The 24,772-nt window shown below is 40.6% G+C and overlaps 1 protein-coding gene across 1 annotated transcript in view; it reads left to right on the top strand.

Annotated features, from left to right (window-relative positions):
* The first annotated feature begins 8,654 nt into the window (after window positions 1–8,654).
* Window positions 8,655–24,772, top strand: part of dck (deoxycytidine kinase) — a 32,175-nt gene continuing 16,057 nt past the window's right edge. The window contains exons 1-3 of the mRNA XM_061966548.2: window positions 8,655–8,914; window positions 9,146–9,261; window positions 18,625–18,818. Of these exons, the coding sequence (XP_061822532.2) occupies window positions 8,824–8,914; window positions 9,146–9,261; window positions 18,625–18,818 (401 nt within the window). The 5' untranslated portion in view covers window positions 8,655–8,823. The remainder of the gene's footprint in view (window positions 8,915–9,145; window positions 9,262–18,624; window positions 18,819–24,772) is intronic.

The raw sequence follows: 24,772 nt of genomic DNA, 5'->3' as shown, positions 1-24,772 counted from the left end.
CGTGCGGCTAGATCTGTGACGCTGTACGTGAACGATGAGAATCGATTCCCAGTTGTGAGCCGTTAGTTTGGGAACCGTTTTTTTAATGCACGGGTGTGGAAAATGAGTCAGCGTTAAAAGGAAATTGAGCAGATTTGGATTAACTTTCTAATAAGAAAAAAAGAAAGTATTTTTACCGGGGCTGTCAAAATTAGCGAGATAACTCGTGATTAATCACAAAAAAATCACATTAATTATGTACACACTTACAAACCCCGTTTCCATATGAGTTAGGAAATTGTGTTAAATGTAAATATAAACGGAATACAATGATTTGCAAATCCTTTTCAACCCATATTCAATTGAATCCACTACAGAGACAAGATATTTGATGTTCAAACTCATAAACTTTATTTTTTTTGCAAATGATAATTAACTTAGAATTTCATGGCTGCAACACGTGCCAAAGTAGTTGGGAAAGGGCATGTTCACCACTGTGTTACATCACCTTTTCTTTTAACAACACTCAATAACCGTTTGGGAACTGAGGAGACACATTTTGTAAGCTTCTCAGGTGGAATTCTTTCCCATTCTTGCTTGATGTACAGCTTAAGTTGTTCAACAGTCCGGGGGTCTCCGTTGTGGTATTTTAGGCTTCATAATGCGCCACACATTTTCAATGGGAGACAGGTCTGGACTACAGGCAGGCCAGTCTAATACTATGAAGCCACGTTGATGTAACACGTGGCTTGGCATTGTCTTGCTGAAATAAGCAGGGGCGTCCATGGTAACGTTGCTTGGATGGCAACATATGTTGCTCCAAAACCTGTATGTACCTTTCAGCATTAAGGGTGCCTTCACAGATGTGTAAGTTACCCATGTCTTGGGCACTAATACACCCCCATACCATCACAGATGCTGGCTTTTCAATTTTGCGCCTATAACAATCCGGATGGTTCTTTTCCTCTTTGGTCCGGAGGACACGACGTCCACAGTTTCCAAAAACAATTTGAAATGTGGACTCGTCAGACCACAGAACACTTTTCCACTTTGTATCAGTCCATCTTAGATGAGCTCAGGCCCAGCGAAGCCAACGGCGTTTCTGGGTGTTGTTGATAAACGGTTTTCACCTTGCATAGGAGAGTTTTAACTTGCACTTACAGATGTAGCGACCAACTGTAGTTACTGACAGTGGGTTTCTGAAGTGTTCCTGAGCCCATGTGGTGATATCCTTTACACACTGATGTCGCTTGTTGATGCAGTACAGCCTGAGGGATCGAAGGTCACGGGCTTAGCTGCTTACGTGCAGTGATTTCTCCAGATTCTCTGAACCCTTTGATGATATTACGGACCGTAGATGGTGAAATCCCTAAATTCCTTGCAATAGCTGGTTGAGAAAGGTTTTTCTTAAACTGTTCAACAATTTGCTCACGCATTTGTTGACAAAGTGGTGACCCTCGCCCCATCCTTGTTTGTGAATGACTGAGCATTTCATGGAATCTACTTTTATACCCAATCATGGCACCCACCTGTTCCCAATTTGCCTGTTCACCTGTGGGATGTTCCAAATAAGTGTTTGATGAGCATTCCTCAACTTTATCAGTATTTATTGCCACCTTTCCCAACTTCTTTGTCACGTGTTGCTGGCATCAAATTCTAAAAAAAAAAAAATGTTTATCAGTTTGAACATCAAATATGTTGTCTTTGTAGCATATTCAACTGAATATGGGTTGAAAATGATTTGCAAATCATTGTATTCCGTTTATATTTACATCTAACACAATTTCCCAACTCATATGGACACAGGGTTTGTATATCAATCATGCAATTTATTTTGAGTTTATATTTTCAGGTTCAAACACTGATGACATCTATTAAACAGACAAGAAGCAAGGAATTAAACAGAGACAGGATTCAATGTAGCTCAATGAGGAGAAACATCTGGGCTGTACTCTTTGTACAGTCTTCCACCACGCTCTGACAGAAGGATTGCACGCCTCCTCTTATTTGGACTTTCCCTGATTACATGGCAACAGCTGTTTCTAAGGGGAGAGGGGGTCGTAAACAGCCGTCACCCTTGGTCACAAAACAGTTCAAAGAAGCTTGCGTCAGGTCCTGCTTCCTCTCCGCTTTGTAGAACTCGGGTCAAGACGAGATCTTCCTGTGGATCACAATAGATCAAAGAAACCGAACCCCTCCTGTCTCCTCCCATCGAACACAGTGGAGTTTTACAAGCCTTTTGCTTGGTAAGATCAAAAACAGCTTTTGTCCTCTTGCCGGGAACTCATGGAAACACAAAGTTTTGTGATAACTTAGATGCAATTATTCTGACATTTATAATTTAAAAAATATATTTGATACCTTAACCGCTATACCAGGGGTCGGCAACCAAAAACGTTGAAAGAGCCATATTGGACCAAAAATACATAAAACAAATCTGTCCGAAGCCGCAATAAATGAAAAGCTGTATATAAATCTTATAATGACAGCAACACATGACGTAAGAGTCTATATTAGCTATAATAGCCTACTATCAAAATGACTTTAAAAGTCTTATATAAGTCTTATAATGAAGGCAACACATGACGTAAGTGTCTATATTAGCTATAATATCCTACTATCAAAATTACTTTAAAAGTCTTATATAAGTGTTATAATGAAGACAACCCATGACGTAATTGTCTATATTAGATACATTAGCCTACTATCAAAATAACTTTACAAATCTTAAATAAGTCTTATAATGAAAGCAACCCATGATGTAAGTGTCTATATTAGCTATAATAGCCTACTATCAAAATGACTATGTGTCGCAGGCTGAAACAAATCTTTATTGACAGAAATGTTGTAATGTAATATTTATTCTACACATTTTTACAACATTAGAAACCATTAGTAAATCAGAGGCTTCTCCGAAGGTGAGATCACTCCTGGAAATTACTGGCTTTTAATGGCCAAAGGTGTAGATGTGTGTGTCCAAGTTAAAGGAAACGGCAGGCTGTCTTCTTTTAATAGATTTATTACAATCTTTGGCAAGCTAGGTAATGTTTGCTGTGGTCTGGAACAACATGACACACATCGATCAGAAATACAGCGAATATTACATACAGATAATGTGTCATGAGACATGCAAAACTAAATTATACACAAAGAGGATAAAAGTAAAGGATATTAAAAGAGCTCAAGTATACCTACAAATGAGGCATAATGATGCAATATGTACATACAGCTAGCCTAAATAGCATGTTAGCATTGATTAGCTCGCAGTCATGCACTGACCAAATATGCCTGATTAGTACTCCAACAAGTCAATAACATCAACAAAGCTCACCTTTTGTGCATTCACGCACAGCATAAAAAGTTTGGTGGACAAAAAGAGACAAAGGAGGAGTGGAAGATTTTCCATGTAAACAAACTGTTGAGTCACAGTCCACACTATGGCGAGTTCAAGGATCGCCGAAATTAGTAGGACAAAACGATGTTCACCATATTAAACATAATAAACAGTGGGCTTTCTAACAATTGGGAAGGTTTTTGTCATGTTTGTCCTCAAACAAAAAACATACTTAAACGAAAAAATGATTTCCCCTCCATCTTTTTCCATTATCAATCCTTTTTTAAAATGCTCCAGGGAGCCACTAGGACGTCGCTCGAGACCCGCGGGTGGCTGACCCCCACGCTATACGGTCAATGATCAGATCAACGCATACGTCAGGGGACTCCAACTGGTGGTCTCGCTGGCAAATTTCACTCCAAAAAAAACATGAAACAATTGTTAGATAAAACCGTGACCAAGTTTTGTGCAAATAAATGACATGCGTTCAGTTAAACTTTTAACTTTCTGACAATAAAACTGCATTTGTGTACACAAGCATTGGGGTCTTTTCTTCAGCTAATTTTAATTATGCAAGCGAGTAATTACCTGTGATTATTAATAATTAATCCAAAATCCAAAATCTGATTAATCATTAATCATTTGACAGCCCTAATGTTTACATATCAAATGAATCAAAGTTTATTTATATAGCCCTTAATCACAAGTGTCTCAAAGGGCTGCACAAGCCACAACGACACCCTCGTCTCAGATCCCACATCAGGGCAAGAAAAAAGTTAATGGGAACAATGAGAAACCTTGGAGTGGACTGCATGGAAGAGTTTGGGAACAACAGCAACTCAGCCACAAAGTGGTAGGCCACGTAAACTAACTGAGAGGAGTCAGCGCATAGTGCAAAGACTTTACCATACCATACCAACTTTATTTATAAAGCCCTTTAAAGACAAGCACAGTTGAAAAACAAAGGGCTGTACACCACAAAGAAACAGGCAAAGGACAGACTAAAAAAAAAAAACATTTAAAACAGAAATAAAAATACACAATTAAAAAGCAAATATAAATTACCCTAAGAACAGTTTGTTAGATAAAAACAGTTTAAAAGTTAAAAACAGTTCAAAAAGCTAAAAACAGTTCAAAGTCTCGACTTTCTGCACAGTCAGTTTCTACAGAGCTCCAAACTTCATATGACCTTCCAATTAGCCCACGTACAGTACGCAGAGAGCTTCATGGAATGGGTTTCCATGGCCGAGCAGCTGCATCTAAGCCATACATCACCAAGTCCAATGCAAAGCGTCGGGTGCAGTGGTGTAAAACACGTCGCCACTGGACTCTAGAGCAGTGGAGACGCCTTCTCTGAGGTGATGAATCACGCTTTTCCATCTGGCAATCTGATGGACGAGTCTGGGTTTGGAGGTTGCCAGGAGAACGCTACATTTCGGACTGCATTGTGCCGAGTGTGAACTTTGGTGGAGGAGGAATTATGTTGTGGGGTTGTTTTTCAGGAGTTGGCTCCTTGGTTCCAGTGAAAGGAACTTTGAATGCTCCAGGATACCAAAACATTTTGGACAATTCTTTGCTGCCAACCTTGTGGGAACAGTTCGGAGCGGGCCCCTTCCTCTTCCAACATGACTGTGCACCAGTGCACAAAGCAAGGTCCATAAAGACATGGTGTGGATGAACTTGACTGGCCTGCACAGAGTCCTGACCTGAACCCGATAGAACACCTTTGGGATGACTTAGAACGGAGACTGAGAGCCAGGCCTTCTCCACCAACATCAGTGTGTGACCTCACCAATGCGCTTTTGGAAGAATGGTGGAAAAATCCTTTAAACACACTCCACAACCTTGTGAACAGCCTTCCCAGAAGAGTTGAAGCTGAAATAGCTGCAAATGGTGGCCAAATACATTTGGCAATATAGTGTATTAATATATTTTAAATCATTGTATTTATTTTTATTTAGATTCACTTTTCAGGTTCAAATCTAAAGAGTAGTAGTTCAACCGTATGCCAGTACAATTGTGTACTCTCCTTTTTTATTATGTCCTATTTTTTAATTATAGTTTTATTTGCACTTTTGATGCATTTTATTTTTACTTGTTTTTTATTCTATGTTGTTAAAATGCTACACATTTTTTTTAGGTGAGGAAAAAAATTCTAACTAGTGATGTCACTGCCAAAGCATGGAAATATGGTAGACTGACCATACGTCCTCTTTTCCCCGGACATGTCCTCTTTTGCGGGGCTGTCCGGGCAGGGTTTCTTAAATGCTTCAAATGTAGTCATTTTGACATTTTGAGTCAGGGTTGCGTGTATTTTCAATGTACGTCCAGGGTTAAGAAGGGGTTAAAAACAAAACAAATTGTGAACGTTCGTGAGGGAGGGGCAGAGACAGAGAGGGAGTGGATTGATTGACATACTTAACAACCGACCCGATTTTCCCGGGAGACTCCCGAATTTCAGTGCCCCTCCCGAAAATCTCCCGGGGAAACCATTCTCCCGGTTTCTCAGACAACAATATTGAGGGCGTGCCGGCCCAGTCACATTATATCTACGGCTTTTCAAACACACACAAGTGAATGCAAGCATACTTGGTCAACAGCCATACAGGTCACACTGAGGGTGGCCGTATAAACAACTTTACCACTGTTACAAATATGCGCCACACTGTGAACCCACACCAAACCAGAATGACAAACACATTTCGGGAGAACATCCGCACCGTAACACAACATAAACACAACAGAACAAATACCCAGAACCCCTTGCAGCACTGACTCTTCCGGGACGCTACAATATACACCCCCGCTACCCCCTAAAACACTTTTTACACTTTTATACTGAAATAAACACACCTATAACTTATTAAATAAAAACATAGAAAAAACTACCAGCAGTGGTAAAGTTTAGATCCATGAAGGAAAGAAGAAAGTGAATGAATGTTTATAACTGAATAAATTTACATATGCATACAAATTTGTCTTTTTTTTAATTTTTATTATTTCTTTTAATGAATTAAGTAACGTTTATGACAACCTTTTTCCAAAACACAATATAGAATGTGAGATATAACAGGACAATGCATACGTTTATCATTTTTGGGATTTCAGAATATGGTCAGCCTAAAATATGGCACCGCCTTATGGAAAGTTTACAATGAAAACAACAACAAATATAGTCAATATTTACACATAAAATAAATTAAACATTTAAGTATTCGGATCTACATCACTTATCGTATAACTGATACTAGTGAGCAGGTTTTTTGAATGTTTTTTCAAGATCCATTTAAAGAGCCGTTAATCAATGGGTGTCAAACTCTGGCCCGCCGTGTAATTTCACTTGGCCCTTGAGGCGATATCAAATTAACAATAGAGCTGGCCCGCCGATTATATACAGCGGCGGTAACACCGCATTCACCGCTAATTCTCATACTTGCCAACCCTCCCGGGAGACTCCCAAATTTCAGTGCCCCTCCCGAAAATCGTCACGTCCGCTTTTAATCCAGTCCAACGAGTGCTGGCCCAATCACATAATATGTGCGGCTTCTGCACGCACACAGAAGTGAATGTGAGTCATACTTGATCAACAGCGATACAGGTTACACTGAGGGTGGTCGTATAAACAACTTTAACACTGTCAGAAATATACGCCACACAACAGAACAAATACCCAGAATCCTTTGCAGCACTAACTCTTCCGGGACACTACAAGGTGTGTGTGCGTGTGTGTGTGTGTGTGGGGGGGGGGGGTGTTAGCGGGGGTGTATTTTGTAGCGTCCCGGAAGAGTTAGTACTGCAAAGGGTTCTGGGTATTTGCTCTGTTGTGTTTATGTTGTGTTACGGTGCGGATGTTCTCCCGAAATGTGTTTGTCATTCTTGTTTGGTGTGGATTCACAGTGTGGCGTATATTTCTAACAGTGTTAAAGTTGTTTATACGGCCACCCTCAGTGTAACGTGTATCGCTGTTGATCGAGTGTGCGTTGCATTCACGTGTGTGTGGGTACAGAAGCCGCACGTATCTTGTGACTGGGCCGGCACGTTGTTAGAATGGATGAAAAGCGGACGTGACGACAGCTCGTAGAGGACGTTAAAGTCAGTGCCTTTAAGGCACGCCCCCAAGACTGTGGTCCGGGTGGACTACGAGATATAATGACTGAGGGACGGCGTGGCGAAGTTGGTAGAGTGGCCGTGCCAACAATTGGAGGGTTGCTGGTTACTGGGGTTCAATCCCCACCTTCTACCATCCTAGTCACGTCCGTTGTGTCCACTTCACCCTTTGCTCCTGATGGCTGCTGGTTAGCGCATTGCATGGCAGCTCCCGCCATCAGTGTGTGAAAGTGTGTGAATGGGTGAATGTGGAAATACTGTCAAAGCGCTTTGAGTACCTTGAAGGTAGAAAAGCGCTATACAAGTATAACCCATTTATCATTTATGAACACCTTCGTTCGATAATGAAGGTTGCCTCAGCTCCGACATTAATGAACTAGCATCCAAGAAAAGAAAGATGTCAGGTATCTGGCTTGGGCACATCAGATTAGATCAGTGGGTTGCAAACTGAGCAGTTTAAAGTCCTGAATGGTTGGTTTATTCATTGTTATTTTATTTTCAAATTTACTAGCCTGTGGAAAAAGTTAATGTTGATATTTACCTCAGAAGGCTGCAAATAGAAAAGAGGCATTACATTTTTATTTAAATTGTATTTGATATGCCATTGATATTGGATGAGAATCAGTACCTCCAAGTCCGAGTCCATGGTTCTCGCCCGGAAAAGGGTGGAAGTCTGGCCTTCCCTGCTTAGGCTGATGCCCCCGCGACCCGACCTCGGATAAGCGGAAGAAGATGGATGGATGGATGGATGGATGGATGGATTGATATTTTTTAATTATTATTATTATTATTTGAAACTCGATTTTGCATGTCACTATAAAGTTATATAAGCCTTGCTTGTTCAATATTCAATGAAAAACTTGTTTGGGTCCCTATTAAAAGGTTAATTTGTTCAACCTTGGCCCGAGGCTTTGATCAGTTTTAAATTTCGCCCCACTCTGTATTTGAGTTTGACACCCCTGCGTTAATCCCATCTCTATTGTGAATAACATCCCTAAACAAAGCCTCGTTCGGGCATCTGCAGCTGCTTCCGGTGCGGATGTAACGTTGACAGAGATGTTCTACGATGGAGATTTAATTCTAAATAAGGTCAACGACGTCTCAAAAAAACAAAAAACTTTAACTAAATGAATACAGGTATATGTTCGTAGAACTCCCTTTGGTAACACATTATAAATGTTTTGTAACTAGTTGTCTGTTGCATTTTTCGCTCCCACAACAGACACTGACAATCTCTGGAATAGAAGATCTCTGTTGGGAGGCGACACTTCCTGGTTGGCGGTTTGTGTGCCGCCAAACTTTGAGCGGCAACAACAACAAAGAAGCCAACGTTTTACCCGGCGCCGCTTTCCCTTCCCAGTCTTAGTTTAGTCCTACCAGAGACATTTTAATACCAATATAACATGTCTTTAACCCCCAAAAGGCCTCGCTCGGATCAAATGAACGATTCTATGGAGAAGAGGATAAAGCGGATCTCAATCGAGGGAAATATCGGTGAGTGCTGCCGTTGTAGCTCAGCTAAATGTATTTATAATAATAATAAAAACATTCCTTTAAATGTTAAATATAGTTGTGTTGTTTCGTTATGTAGTGGTGACTCGGTTACATTGCTGTCTTGTGTCAGTGGCGCCAAGCATTAACATTGCCTATACAAGCTAGCTAGCATATAACAACAGTGTACTTGGCATCTAAAGTGACTTATTATATCATTATAATTGTGTCCAGCTGCCGGTAAGTCGACATTTGTCCGCCTTCTGGCTCAGGAGTGCTCGAACTGGGACGTAGTACCGGAGCCTATCGCCAGGTGGTGCAACGTGCAAGCAAGCGGCGATGACTTCGAGGTATTTTTTTATTATTTTTTTGGGACACGGTGCATTTTAATTGGACTCTTATTTTGACAGGGCACTATTTTAAAGTGCTGATTTCCTGCCTCCGTATAGAGCAGTGGTTCACGCACAAACCGAATAAAAGACATAATTATTGAAGACAATTATTAGAATGGATTAAAAGTGGAATTATATATATATAAAAGATTTATATTAATCAATAGAATAAACAAGAAGAAATATATACAAAATGTTTGTATAAATTATTAAATAAAATTATATCAACTATCCTATTGTGAATTAATTATACATATAAAATTATATGCATGTGTAAAAAAAAAAAAAAAATTACATATGTTTTTTAAATTGTATAATCCAGTCATCCCAGGTCAGGGGTCGGCAACCCGCGGCTCTGGAGCCGCATGCGGCTCTTTAGCGCCGCCCTAGTGGCTCTCTGGAGCTTTTTCAAAAATGTATGAAAAATGGAAAAAGATGAGGGGAAAAAAATATATTTTTTGTTTTAATATGGTTTCTGTAGGACAAACATGACACAAACCTCCCCAATTGTTACAAAGCACACTGTTTATATTAAACATGCTTCACTGATTCGAGTATTTGGTGAGCGCCGTTTTGTCCTACTAATTTTGGCGGTCCTTGAACTCACCCTAGTTTGTTTACGTGTATAACTTTTTCCGACGTTCTAGGACGTGTTTTATGCCACTTCTTTTTCTGTCTCATTTTGTCCACCAAACTTTTAAGGTTGTGCATGAAAGGTGAGTTTTGTTGATGTTTTTAACTTGTGTGGAGTGCTAATCAGACATATTTGGTCACTGCATGACTGCAAGCTAATCGATGCTAACATGCTATTTAGGCTAGCTATATGTATATATTGCATCATTATGCCTCATTTGTAGGTATATTTGAGGACGTTTAGTTTCCTTTAAGTCCTCTTAATTCAATTTATATCTCATGACACACTATCTGTATGTAATATGGCTTTTAATTTTTTGCGGCTCCAGACAGATTTGTTTTTGTATTTTTGGTCCAATATGGCTCTTTCAACATTTTGGGTTGCCGACCCCTGTCCCAGGTCTTACTGTTTGCAGAGGTTTTAGTTTTAAATCATATATTTTATTAGCTGCAGCAGTGGTTCTTAACCTTGTTGGAGGTACCGAACCCCACCAGTTTCATATGCGCATTCACCGAACCCTTCTTTTGTGAAAAATAAAATGTTTTTTTCTTAATTTAATCTTAATTTATAAATATTAATCATGAAATGATGTTATTATACTAAAGAAATACCAATAAAGATATATTTTACAAACAGAAAGTTACAGGAATGTACACATGATCCCATGTTTACATCTCATTGTGCAACATGTGAATGTTTTGGTGGGAACTAAATGCGATATCTTTAAGGGGTACAAATTATTTCCAAAGCAGGACCCCCACCCAGACATACAATACTAGTGCACAGCTCATGAAAAACAATATTTTTTGTTATTGTCATTGTAAGTGGACCAAAACACTTTTATATTAGAAAATAATCTCATGGAAATGACTGCTGTCATTTGATTATAATAATAAAACATTTAACTTGTTATTTAGTCAGGTTTGGGACAGGGGTGCTGCTGGTGTGGCCACAGTGCATGTGCACGTCTGACGTCGCTCACATGTGCTGCACTGAATGCTCAAGGAGTTTTTACGTTTGCTCACGCATATGGAAAATTAGAGGGAACATTGTTTGGGGGTATCCATTCTACGTCCATAGGGAGAAGTTTTTATTTACGCGATGAGTCGGGTGTGTCTTGACCTCCGCGGCGGAGGCTCCGCCGAACCCCAGGGTTCGATCGAACCCAGGTTAAGAACCACTGGTATAGAGCAACACGATCCATGCGTTCATGTATTCACAACTGGGAGTGTCTTCATCTGTATTTAGAGTGCAGCTGTCCATATTTCTGCATTCACCGGTCACTTGTAATGCCCACGGGGGACAGATGGTCTCAGTGGACATTCCAAGTGCTCATCCCTACAGGACACTAACCTACTTGATGTTAGCTTATATGGTAGGCAGGGCTGGATATGTACTCAACTGCAGAGAGTGCCAGGCCTCGTATGTAAAGTGACCAATGCAAGAGTTTCTGCAAAAAAACAATGCATACTTTTGTCCCACACTACCAAATGTAACACTATTTATTATTGTGAGATGTTTTTCTAATATTTTGACTCCTCACACGATTGCAAACCAGCATGCTGGTTACTTGGACTTAGGGCTGGGCGATACAGCCTTTTTTTAATATCTCGATATTTTTAGGCCATGTCACGATACACAATATATACCGTATTTTTCGGAGTATAAGTCGCACCGGAGTATAAGTTGCACCGGCCGAAAATGCATAATAAAGAAAGAAAAAAACATATATAAGTCGCACTGGAGTATAAGTCACATTTTTGGGGGAAATGTATTTGATAAAACCCAACACCAAGAATAGACATTTGAAAGGCAATTTAAAATAAATAAAGAATAGTGAACAACTGGTTGAATAAGTGTACGTTATATGAGGCATAAATAACCAACTGAGAACGTGCCTGGTATGTTAACGTAACATATTATGGTAAGAGTCATTCAAATAACTATAACATATAGAACATGCTATACATTTACCAAACAATCTGTCACTCCTAATCGCTAAATCCCATGAAATCTTATACGTCTAGTCTCTTACGTGAATGAGCTAAATAATATTATTTGATATTTTACGCTAATGTGTTAATAATTTCACACATAAGTCGCTCCTGAGTATAAGTCGCACCCCCGGCCAAACTATGAAAAAAACTGCGACTTATAGTCCGAAAAATACGGTATCTCGATATTTTGCCTTAGCCTTGAATGAACACTTGATGCATATAATCACAGCAGTATGATGATTCTATGTGTCTACATTAAAACATTCTTCTTCATAATGCATTAATATATGCTCATTTTAAACTTTCATGCAGAGAGGGAAATCACAACTAAGTCAATTGACCAAAAGTGTATTTATTAAACAGTTATTAAGCAGTGGCACAAACATTCATGTCATTTCCAAAACAGAAAGTGCAAGATTGTCAGAGACATTTTAAAACAAGCTATTAGTGCACTTTTGTGCATGATGTCACTAAGATGACATATCAAAACAACACTAAATTAAAGTGCACTTTTTGTACAGAACACCACTACCAAATAAAGTGCACTTTTGTGCATGATGTCACACAAGATATTTCAATAAGTGTCAAATAAAAATGAGCTGCATAATAGGAAATCAAATAGTGTATGTCCTTCGTTATGTGGTAGGTTCCTGCGGACGTTATCTCCTTCTGTTGTTGACTATTTTTTTCATACGGTGTTGATGTGGAAATGGTTGCCTCGGCATTTTGTTGGTGTGGCACAGAACGGAGATGTTGACATGCGGAGTTTCAAGCACTCTTCATTCTCTAGCGGGTGACTTTTCAAATGATGCTACAAATTAGCAGTAACGCTACTTTTTGTAGCAACGCTTTTGCCCCACACTTGACAAATTACGGTTGTCTGTTCGACATATTCCCGCTTGAAGCCAAACCACCGCCAGACGATGGACCCCGTGCTGTTTTTCTTGGGAATGAATTCTTCCTTCATTTGTTACCAGATTCGCACCTTCTCTCTCTCGTATTACCACTCGCACCACAGCTAACGTTACCCATGCCGCTACCTCTCTGCTCCGCGAGGGCGGATACGTATGTGACGTATGTAAGAAGGTGTGCTTGTTTTATGTCTCTGTGAGAAGGAAAGACAAGAAAGAATGAGAAGAGCCTGTAGTGTAATGCCCGCAGCTAAACGCAACTGCGTGAGAACGTATCCTCGAATATCACGATATAGTCATTTTCTATATCGCACAGAGACAAACCCGCGATATATCAAGTATATCGATATATCGCCCAGCCCTACTTGGACTATTGCAGGGGTGTACAAACTTTTTCCACTGAGGGCCATTTTGACATTTTTCATTTTCAAAATCAATACAATATATGGATTTTTTTTTTGTTTAGCTTTAGAGTTTCCCTCAAGTTTGGTCCCGGGGACCCTGCAAAGGTCTCAGTCATAACATTTTTAAAAATACCGTATTTTTCGGACTATAAGGCGCACTTAAAATCCTTTAATTTTCTCAAAAATCGACAGTGCGCCTTATAAGCCGGTGCGCCTAATGTACAGCATAAATCTGGTTGTGCTTACTGACCTCGAAGTAATTTTGTTTGGTACATGGTGTAATGATAAGTAGGGCTGGGCGATATATGGAATATACTCGATATATCATGGGTTTGTCTCTGTGCGATATAGAAAATGACTATATCGTGATATTCGAGTATACGTTCTCACGCAGTTGCTTTTAGCTGTGGGCATTACACTACAGGCCTTTCTCACTCTTTCTTGTCTCTCCTTCTCACAGAGACATAAAACAAGCGCACCTTCTTACATACGTCACATACTGTCGACCGTGCAACGTCATACGACCTCGCGGAGAGGTAGCGGCATGGTAACGTTAGCTGTGGCGCTAGAGGTAATAGGAGAGAAAGAAAGTGTGAATCTGGTAACAAATGAAGGAATAATTAATTCCCAAGAAAAACAGCAGGGAGTCCATCGTCTGGCGGTGGTTTGGCTTCAAGCGGGAAGATGGTGAACAGACAACCGTATGCGGCAAAAGCGTTGCTACAAAAAGTAGCAGCACTGCTAATATGTAGCATCATTTGAAAAGTCACCCGCTAGAGAATGAAGAGTGCTTGAAACTCCGCATGTCAACATCTCCGTTCGGTGCCACACCCACAAAATGCCCAAGCAACCATTTCCAGATCAACACCGTATGAAAAAAATAGTCAACAACAGAAGGAGATAACGTCCGCAGGAACCTACCACATAGTGAAGGACATACACTATTTGATTTCCTATTATGCAGCTCATTTTTATTTGACACTTATTGAAATATCTTGTGTGACATCATGCACAAAAGTGCACTTTATTTGTTTTAAACTATTGTAGTGGCGTTCTGTACAAAAAGTACACTTTAATTTAGTGTTGTTTTGAGATGTCATCTTAGTGACATCATGCACAAAAGTGCACTAATAGCTTGCTTTAAAATGTCTCTGACAATCTTGCACTTTCTGTTTTGAAATGACATGAATGTTTGTGCCACTGCTTAATAACTGTTTAATAAATACAGTTTTGGTCAATGGACTTAGTTGTGATTTCCCTCTCTGCATGAAAGTTTAAAATGAGCATATATTAATGCAGTATGAAGAAAAATGTTTTAATGTAGACACATAGAATCATCATACTGCTGTGATTATATGTATCAAGTGTTCATTCAAGGCTAAGGCAAAATATCGAGATATATATCGAGTATCGTGACATGGCCTAAAAATATTGAGATATTAATAAAAGACCATATCGCCCAGCCCTAATGATAAGTGTGACCAGTAGATGGCAGTCATACATAAGAGATACGTGTAGACTGCAATATGATGGCAGTAAACAGTACCAAAACTTTAAAGGCCTACTGAAATGCGATTTTCTTATTTAAACGGGGATAGCAGGTCCATTCTATGTGTCATACTTGATCATTTCGCGATATTGCCATATTTTTGCTGAAAGGATTTAGTACAGAACATCGACGATAAACTTCGCAACTTTTGGTCGCTGATAAAAAAGCCTTGCCTGTACCGGAAGTAGCAGACGAGTAGTGTGACGTCACAGGTTGTGGAGCTCCTCACATCTGCACATTGTTTACAATCATGGCCACCAGCAGCGAGAGCGATTCGGACCGAGAAAGCGACGATTTCCCCATTAATTTGAGCGGAGATGAAAGATTCGTGGATGAGGAAAGTGAGAGTGAAGGACGAGAGGGCAGTGGGAGCGATTCAGATAGGGAAGATGCTGTGAGAGGCGGGTGGGACCTGATATTCAGCTAGGAATGACTAAAACAGTAAATAAACACAAGACATATATATACTCTATTAGCCACAACACAACCAGGCTTATATTTAATATGCCACAAATGAATACCGCATAAGAAACACCTCCCCCCTCCCATCCATATAACCCGCCAATACAACTCAAACACCTGCACAACACACTCAATCCCACAGCCCAAAGTACCGTTCACCTCCCCAAAGTTCATACAGCACATATATTTCCCCAAAGTCCCCAAAGTTACGTACGTGACATGCACATAGCAGCACGCACGTACGGGCAAGCGATCAAATGTTTGGAAGCCGCAGCTGCATGCGTACTCACGGTACCGCGTCTGTGTATCCAACTCAAAGTCCTCCTGGTAAGAGTCTCTATTGTCCCAGTTCTCCACAGGCCAATGGTAAAGCTTGACTGTCATCTTCCGGGAATGTAAACAATGAAACACCGGCTGTGTTTGTGTTGCTGCAGTCGCCTCAATACACCGCTTCCCACCTACAGCTTTCTTCTTTGCTGTCTCCATTGTTCATTGAACACATTGCAAAAGATTCACCAACACAGATGTCCAGAATACTGTGGAATTTTGCGATGAAAACAGACGACTTAATAGCTGGCCACCATGCTGTCCCAAAATGTCCTCCACAATCCGTGACGTCACGCGCTGACGTCATCATACCGAGACGTTTTCAGCAGGATATTTCGCGCGAAATTTAAAATTGCACTTTAGTAAGCTAACCCGGCCGTATTGGCATGTGTTGCAATGTTAAGATTTCATCATTGATATATAAACGATCAGACTGCGTGGTCGGTAGTAGTGGGTTTCAGTAGGCCTTTAAAAGTTCCATTGAGAAAATAGAACATTTCACACGGCGCTCAAAAATCTGTCAAAATGTTTTTAGTACGACTTTGGTAAGCTATGAAGCCGCACCGCTTGATGGATTGTCGGCGTATTAAACATACAAGTATTATTATGGTGTGTGTATAAGGACCGCAAAATGACACCTATTAGCAGACATATTACCTGGCGTCTTGTTTCGCAATATTATGGGAAACTAACTTTTCTTACCTTCTGGTACCTGCTGATGTGTATTTGGAATCTGCATAAGTCCTGAAAATGTGCACGCGTCCGCAATTGTAGTCCGTGCCGACACCGTAGTGATAAGCTTCTTCTTTTTCTCTATCTTATGTGACATTCATCTTCCGCTCTTGTCCTTTCTAATATAAAGTAGCCTAAAGTTCTTACTTATATCTGTCAGTAGACTAGCTATCAAAGCGCCAAAAACTGTAGTGGGTTTACATTATTCACCCACGGAACTTTAGTTATTAGAGAGGTCTGGTCGTTCGGGTTTTCACGGGACACATTTACGGCGTTGTTGTTGCCTTATTGAGCCACGGATGAGGAGATGCTGCTCCGTTATTGATTGAAGTAAAGTCTGATTGTCATTAAAACAGTTAACTCCATCTTTTGACACTTCTTCCACTCCCGTCCTTGCACGCTACACCGCTACAACAAAGATGACGGGGAGAAGACGCTGTCGAAGTTGAGCCACGTAGATAAGACCGCCCACAAAACGGCGCATCCGGAAGCGACTGTCAGAAAGCGACTTGAAGATGATCTGTAAAACATCATCTATGCAACATTTTGACCAAAGAACCACCATTACATGTTCTGTAGACCACAAGGAAGTGTTTTACATTTAGAAAAAAATCATACTAATATGACTCCTTTAATGCGCCTTATAATCCAGTGCGCCTTTTGTATGAAAAAAGACCTGAATAGACCCGCTCATCGGCAGTGCGCCTTTTAATCCGGTGCGCCATATGGTCCGAAAAATACGGTAAGTCTTTATTTTATTTAAAAATAAATTTCAACCCTTAAATCTTTACATCAACTTCTGATCTGTCAATATAAAGTTTTTGTTGTTGTTTTTTTAATGATATATTATGCCCTTTTTATTAAAGAAAACCCAGATTATTATGGCAAAAATATTTCAAGGTCCAATATTTGATTTGAAGTAATTGGAGTCTAAATAGGTGAATAATTCATAACAGAATTGATTTTGATTCATTATTATTATTTGAACAAAAAAATCCCACTAACATTGTGAATGATCCGAAAGAGTCCCCACTCATAAAAGTGTTACAAACAAATAATATATTGTTTTTTTTTTTTTACTTTCAACGTCTAAATATACAGATCAACTACAGATCCATCCATCGATTATAAGTTTTATTTTTCAGGAGTTTTGTTGTTTTATGCAAAAGGAAATCACAAAATGTGCGATATTTTCTGTCAGGTTCAAACACTGATGACCTCTATTAAACAGACAAAGGAGCAAGGAATTAAACAGAGACATAATTCGATTTAGCTCAATTGAGGAGAAACGTCTGGGCTGTACTCTTGTACAGTCTCCCACCACGCTCTGACGAAAGATTGTACGCCTCTTCTTTCATTTGGACTTTCCCTGATTATATGGCAACAGCTGTTTCTAAAGGAAGGGGGTCGTAAACAGCCGCTGCCTTTGGTGACAAAACCGTTCAAAGAAAAGGTGCCTGGAGGGGAGTCAGGTCCTGCTTCCTCTTTGCTTTGTAGATCTCGGGTCAAGACAAAATCTTCCTGTGGATTATAATACATCAAAGAAACCAACACCTTCATGTCGCTTCCCATCCTACACAGTGGAGTTTTACAAGCCTTTGATTGGTAAGATCAAAGACAGCTTTTGTCTGCTCGCCGGGAACTCATTGAAACACAAAGTTTTGTGATAATTTAGATGCAATTATTCTGACATTTTCTACCAATAATAGTGATGTGACATAATTGCATCCTTCAATTGGTCAATAATTCATAACATTGTTTTTATAATTTTTTGAGTAATGTCAGTTTAAAAAAACAGCATGCTCTGCTGCTTTGTGTTATTAGAGTCAACAGTGCAACTTTTTCTCGTTACATTTGACATGTATGCTTTTTTACTTCCCCTTTTTTTCCTGTAATAGTATTTTTAGAATGTGTCGTGAGCCGTTAAAGAAATAGCTGCGGGCCGTAAATGACCCCCGGGCCGCACTTTGGACACGGGCTCTATAGCTATTTTACAGTTAAAAGAAAAAAAACAGCATGCATGGCTGCTTTGTGCTATTAGAGTCAACAGTGCAACTTTTTCTCGTTACATTTGACATGTATGCTTTTTTACTTCCCCTTTTTTTCTGTAGTAGTATTTTTAGAATGTGTCGTGAGCCGTTAAAGAAATAGCTGCGGGCCGTAAATGGCCCCCGGGCCGCATTTTGGACACAGGCTCTATAGCTATTTTACAGTTGAACGTTTAAAAGCACTCCCTCTGGTGGCGAGTGGCAGTAGTCCAATTCTGCCTGATTCAGGTCGTGATCCGCATTTGTCTGTCCGTCAGGAGCTGACATCATCCCAGAAGTGCGGCGGCAATGTGCTGAAGATGATGTACGACAAGCCCGAGAGGTGGGCGTACACCTTCCAGAGCTACGCCTGCATCAGCCGCGTCCGCGCACAGATGCGCTCGGCCAACGGAAAGCTGCGCGAGGCGGAGGATCCCGTGCAGTTTTTTGAGCGATCCATCTACAGCGACAGGTATGCGAAAGCTGTGCACACACAAAAGCTCTGCATGGCAACTATAAAGTGTTCAAAGACACAGCATTCCGGACAAAAGTGCTTAAAACTCAATCTATGATTGATAAAAACTAAAGGAACTGATGTCCCACTTATGGGTGCCTGGTACCCACTGCAGTTGAGTGAATAGTCATACACAGTACATGAAGAAACTCCCTGTGGTAGAAACCTGAAAATAAATGGTGCGTTCAGGGACCCTCAGGCATCGTCAATTCCACTGCAAGCTTGCCGAATTACATCTTTTTGCCACAAAAATTATATCTAATCTACCGCATTTTTCGGAGTATAAGTCGCACCGTAGTATAAGTCGCACCTGCCGAAAATGCATAATAAAAAAGGAAAAAAACATTTATAAGTCGCACTGGAGCCCGGCCAAACTATGAAAAAAACTGCGACTTGTAGTCCGAAAAATACGGCACTTTTAATATGTCCACATTCTACAAAACTGTGACATATAACCACAATTCACGCACAAACCGAATAAAAGACAATTGTTAGAATGGACTAAAAGTGGAATTATATGTATAAAATGTTTCTATTAATCAATAAAATAAACAAGAAGAAATATTTACAAAATGTTTGTATAAATTATTGAATAAAATTATATCAACTATCCCAGTGGTTCTCAACCTTTTTTCAGTGATGTACCCCCTGTGAACATTTTTTTTAATTCAAGTACCCCCTAATCAGAGCAAAGCATTTTTGGTTGAAAGAAGTAAAATACAGCACTATGTCATCAGTTTCTAATTTATTAAATTGTATAACAGTGCAAAATATTGCTCATTTGTAGTGGTCTGTCTTGAACAATTTAGAAAAAAAGATATAAAAATAACTAAAAACTTGTTGAAAAATAAACAAGTGATTCAATTATAAATACAGATTTCTACACATAGAAGTAATCATCAACTTAAAGTGCCCTCTTTGGGGATTGTAATAGAGATCCATCTGGATTCATGAACTTAATTCTAAACATTTCTTCACAAAAAAAGAAATCTTTAACATCAATATTTATGGAACATGTCCACAAAAAATCTAGCTGTCAACACTGAATATTGCATTGTTGCATTTCTTTTCACAGTTTTTTTTGACAGACATTTAAAAAAAATCTCACGTACCCCTTGGCATACCTTCAAGTACCCCCAGGGGTACGCGTACCCCCATTTGAGAACCACTGAACTATCCTATTGTGAATTAATTATACATATAAAATTATATGCATGTGTAAAAAAAAATTACATATGTTTTTTAAATTGTATAATCCAGTCATCCCAGGTCTTACTGTTTGCAGAGGTTTTAGTTTTAAATCATATATTTTATTAGCTAGAGCATTAAAAAACCTGTTCACCACCTTCTAAATACACTTTTAAAATGATGAGAGTCCCCTAGACATGAAATATAACCCCCCTTTTACACTCCTTTAATCAAATATACCGTATTTTCCGCACTATAAGCCGCCCCGGGTTATTAGCCGCACCTTCAATGAATGGCATATTTCAAAACTTTGTTCACCTATAAGCCGCCCCGGGTTATAAACCGCGCCTACGCTGCGCTAAAGGGAATGTCAAAAAAACAGTCAGATAGGTCAGTCAAACTTTAATAATATATTACAAACCAGCGTTCTAACAACTCTGTTCACCCCCAAAATGTAATGTGCAAATGTGCAATCACAAAAATAGTAACACTCAAATTAGTGCAGAGCAATAGCAACATCAATAACTCAACGTTGCTAGAATGTTAATGTCACACAACACACAAAATAAACATTTAAAGCTCACTTTCTGAAATTATTCCTCATCCATAAATCCCTCGAATTCTTCTTCAGTGTCTGAATTAAAAAGTTGGGCAAATACGGCATCCAAAATGGCCGGCTCCGTCTCGTCTGAAGTCATCAGAGTCAGTGTCGCTGTTGTTGTCCAGCAGTTCCGTGAATCCTGCCTTCCGGAAAGCTCGGACCACAGTTGAGACTGATATATCCGCCCAGGCATTTACAATCCACTGGCAGATGTTGGCGTATGTCGTCCGGCGCTGTCTCCCTGTCTTAGTGGCGCAGGTCATCTTGTTGCTTCCTCTACCTACGCACCATTTATGTTCAATTCTCTTGCTGCTGCTCTATTTCCGTGTTCTACTGCGTGACTTATTGCCTTGAGTTTGAATTCTGCGTTGTACGCGTGTCTCTTAATAGGAGCCATTTTGTGGTCTTTACAGATGTAAACACACAAATGAAATGAAACGTAATATCCGCGCGCTTCTTCTTCTACGGGGGCGGGTGCTTACCTTGGCGGTTGCTTACCGTAGAAGAAGTAGCGCTTCCTCTTCTACGGGGGCGGGTGCTTACCTTGGTGGTTGCTTACAGTAGAAGAAGAAGCGCTTCCTCTTCTACGGGGAAAAAAGATGGCGGCTGTTTACCGTAGTTGCGAGACCTAAACTTTATGAAAATTAATCTTAATATTAATCCATATATAAAGCGCACCGGGTTATAAGCCGCACTGTCAGCTTTTGAGAAAATTTGTGGTTTTTAGGTGCGGCTAATAGTGCGCAAAATACGGTAGCTGAGCCAATCAGTGGCCACAATAATGAACAACCCGATCCAACCGGTTTGGTCTCATCCAGTGGCAATTAATTTATTATTGATTATTTATTCATTTATTTAGACATTTTTATGCTGGAAAATGCTTAATTTAGGCCACAAATACACAAAGTATGCTTTAAAAAGCCGCAAAAGAGTGACGCTGCTAACTTTGAAGCGCGATACGGCAAGGGAAGTCTGTCGTGGCATTTTTCTTGATGTGTCCAGACTTTGGGGACAGCCTGTAAATTAAAATTGCTGGGTTAGGTGCTGGGCGATATGGCTGAAAACTGTATCACGAAATAAGTGTTATGTATCGGCCGATAGCGATAATTATTGATGTTTTTTTTAATGACCTATTGCAAATAAGGACCAGGAGAAAAATATGCCATCCATTTTCTACCGCTGGTCCCTTTTGGGGTCGCTGGAGCCTATCTCAGCTGCATTCGGGCGGAAGGCGGGGTACACCCTGGACAAGTTGCCACCTCATCGCAGGGCCAACACAGATAGACAGACAACATTCACACTCACATTCACACACTAGGGCCAATTTAGTGTTGCCAATCAACCTATCCCCAGGTGCATGTCTTTGGAGGTGGGAGGAAGCCGGAGTACCCAGAGGGAACCCACGCAGTCACGGGGAGAACATGCAAACTCCACACAGAAAGATCCCGAGCCTGGGATTGAACCCAGGACTGCTCAGGACCTTCGTATTCTGAGGCAGATGCACTAACCCCTCTTCCACCGTGCTGCCCTGAGAAAAATATGTTAAACGTAATTATTTTTATTTCAAATGTAACCGTTCTCTGATTATAATCCACTCAGCTATCAAGGCAGAAAGGAAATGTCAACACAAGCACGGAAAACACTCAAATAATGTAAACAAAATAGTCAAATCACATTGAACATTTAACAATAAGCTCTTGAAATGAAGTTGCATAATAAGGAATATGTAAGAAATGCCTAATAAAGTGTAAGAAAATAGTGTAAATGTAAACATAGAGAAACCTGAGAAGAACTGTTTTCTGCAGGTTTAGTGCCAGGAAGCACGGCTACGGTAGTGTGGTGTTAACGGTCTTGGTAGGGACGAGCGCCTTGCATCGTTTACACACCACATTGGTAGGGATGATGTTCGAAACCGGTTCTCTCGATTGTTCCATAAGAAAAGAACCGATTCCATGGATTCGAATCCCTTTTTGAGAACCGGTTCCCGTTATCGAAGCCACTATACCGTATTTTTGCGACCATAGGGCGCACCGTATTAAAATGCGCCGTGTCAGTTACGGGTGCTATTTCTGTATTTAACGCATAAGGCGCAGTGTATTTTTGGGGCGCAGGCATGGTTAAACATATGCTAGCTTCAAACATACGCTAACTTAAAACATACCCTAGCATGCATGGGCGCTGTTTTAAAAAGGCAGCAGGAGCAAAGCTGAGTTGGGTTGTACTTTATTGAAGTATTTATCAATTATTTTTTGATCAATCCTCATCCACATATCCATTAAAGTCCTCATCTTCTGTGTCCGAAATGAACAGCAGACACACCAGATTCCCTCATTTTCAAAGTCAGTCTCGTTGTCCATTAGCATAGCAAGCAAGCTAGCACAACAGTAAAAGCCTACTTCTCTTGCCCCATTGTGCGTATCGATTCTCTACCACGCTGGTCCCCTTTTTCTCCACAGTGTGCTTCACCGGGATGACGAAAGTGAGCGGCACCTCGTCCATGTTGGTGATGTGTTTGTCGGCAATTATTTTATTTACACCGCACATAGCAGCACTATATGCTCATTGGGGACATGTCTTTAGCGTCCTCTCTCACCTGAAACCTTCACCCTTTAACAGCCGCATGCTGTCCTCAGTCACGTCCGCTTTTCCTCCATATAAACAGCGTGCCGGCCCAGTCACATAACATCTACGGCTTTTGGAACTCAGTGCATGCACAACAACCTATCTGGATTCGATAAGGAATCGAGGGACGGCGTGGCGCAGTGGAAGAGTGGCCGTGCGCAACCCGAGGGTCCCTGGTTCAATCCCCACCTAGTACCAACCTCGTCATGTCAGTTGTGTCCTGAGCAAGACACTTCACCCTTGCTCCTGATGGGTGCTGGTTAGCGCCTTGCATGGCAGCTCCCTCCATCAGTGTGTGAATGTGTGTGTGAATGGGTAAATGTGGAAGTAGTGTCAAAGCGCTTTGAGTACCTTAAAGGTAGAAAAGCGCTATACAAGTACAACCCATTTATCATTTATTTGATAATGGCATTGAACTCGATAATTTCTTAACGAACATCATCCCGACACATTGGTCTGACTACGGGCCCTTTTGATTAAAAAAAAATCCCCAAAACTGCCATCCTGTCCAGGTGACTTTTCCTCCTTTATCCACAATTTCTTCATTTTGACTTTCTCTTCTCACTCCATGCAAAGAATCAACCGCCAGTCATCCAAATGACGCAACCAAACCTGATGGTTGATACTGCTACCTGATTGGCTGTTAGCGTGTCACTCCCACTGATCAGTGATCACTTCCTGCGTTGCTCGGTTACCAGAGAGCGAGCGCCTTTGTTCATGCAACCAACCTCGCTTGGCAACCTCCGCTTTCTTCCAACAGAGAAGAAAAAAAATCGTACCTTTTTTTATTGATATTGTTAATGTGTGTATCGCGATACATATCGATATCATTTTATCGCCAGCCTTAAAGGCCTACTGAAACCCACTACTACCGACCACGCAGTCTGATAGTTTATATATCAATGATGAAATCTTTACATTGCAACACATGCCAATACGGCCGGGTTAGTTTACGAAAGTGCAATTTTAAAATTCGCGCGACATATCCTGCTGAAAACGTCTCGGTATGATGACGTCAGCGCGTGACGTCGCGGATTGTAGAGGACATTTTGAGACAGCATGGTGGCCAGCTATTAAGTCGTCTGTTTTCATCGCAAAATTCCACAGTATTCTGGACATCTGTGTTGGTGAATCTTTTGCAATTTGTTCAATGAACAATGGAGACAGCAAAGAAGAAAGCTGTAGGTGGGAAGCGGTGTATTGCGGCCGACTTTAGCAACACAAACACGGCCGGTGTTTCATTGTTTACATTCCCGAAAGATGACAGTCAATCTTTACCATTGGTCTGTGGAGAACTGGGACAACAGAGACTCTTACCAGGAGGACTTTGAGTTGGATACGCAGACACGGTACCGTCAGTACGCTTCCAAACATTTGATCGCTTGCCCGTACGTGCGTGCCGCTATGTGCATGTCACGTACGTAACTTTGGGGACTTTGGGGAAATATATGTGCTGTATGAACTTTGGGGAGGTGAACGGTACTTTGGGCTGTGTGATTGA

Source organism: Nerophis lumbriciformis, linkage group LG11 (genome assembly GCF_033978685.3).
Source record: "Nerophis lumbriciformis linkage group LG11, RoL_Nlum_v2.1, whole genome shotgun sequence".
Lineage (NCBI taxonomy): Eukaryota > Metazoa > Chordata > Actinopteri > Syngnathiformes > Syngnathidae > Nerophis > Nerophis lumbriciformis.
This window is presented reverse-complemented; position numbering and strand designations above follow the sequence as displayed.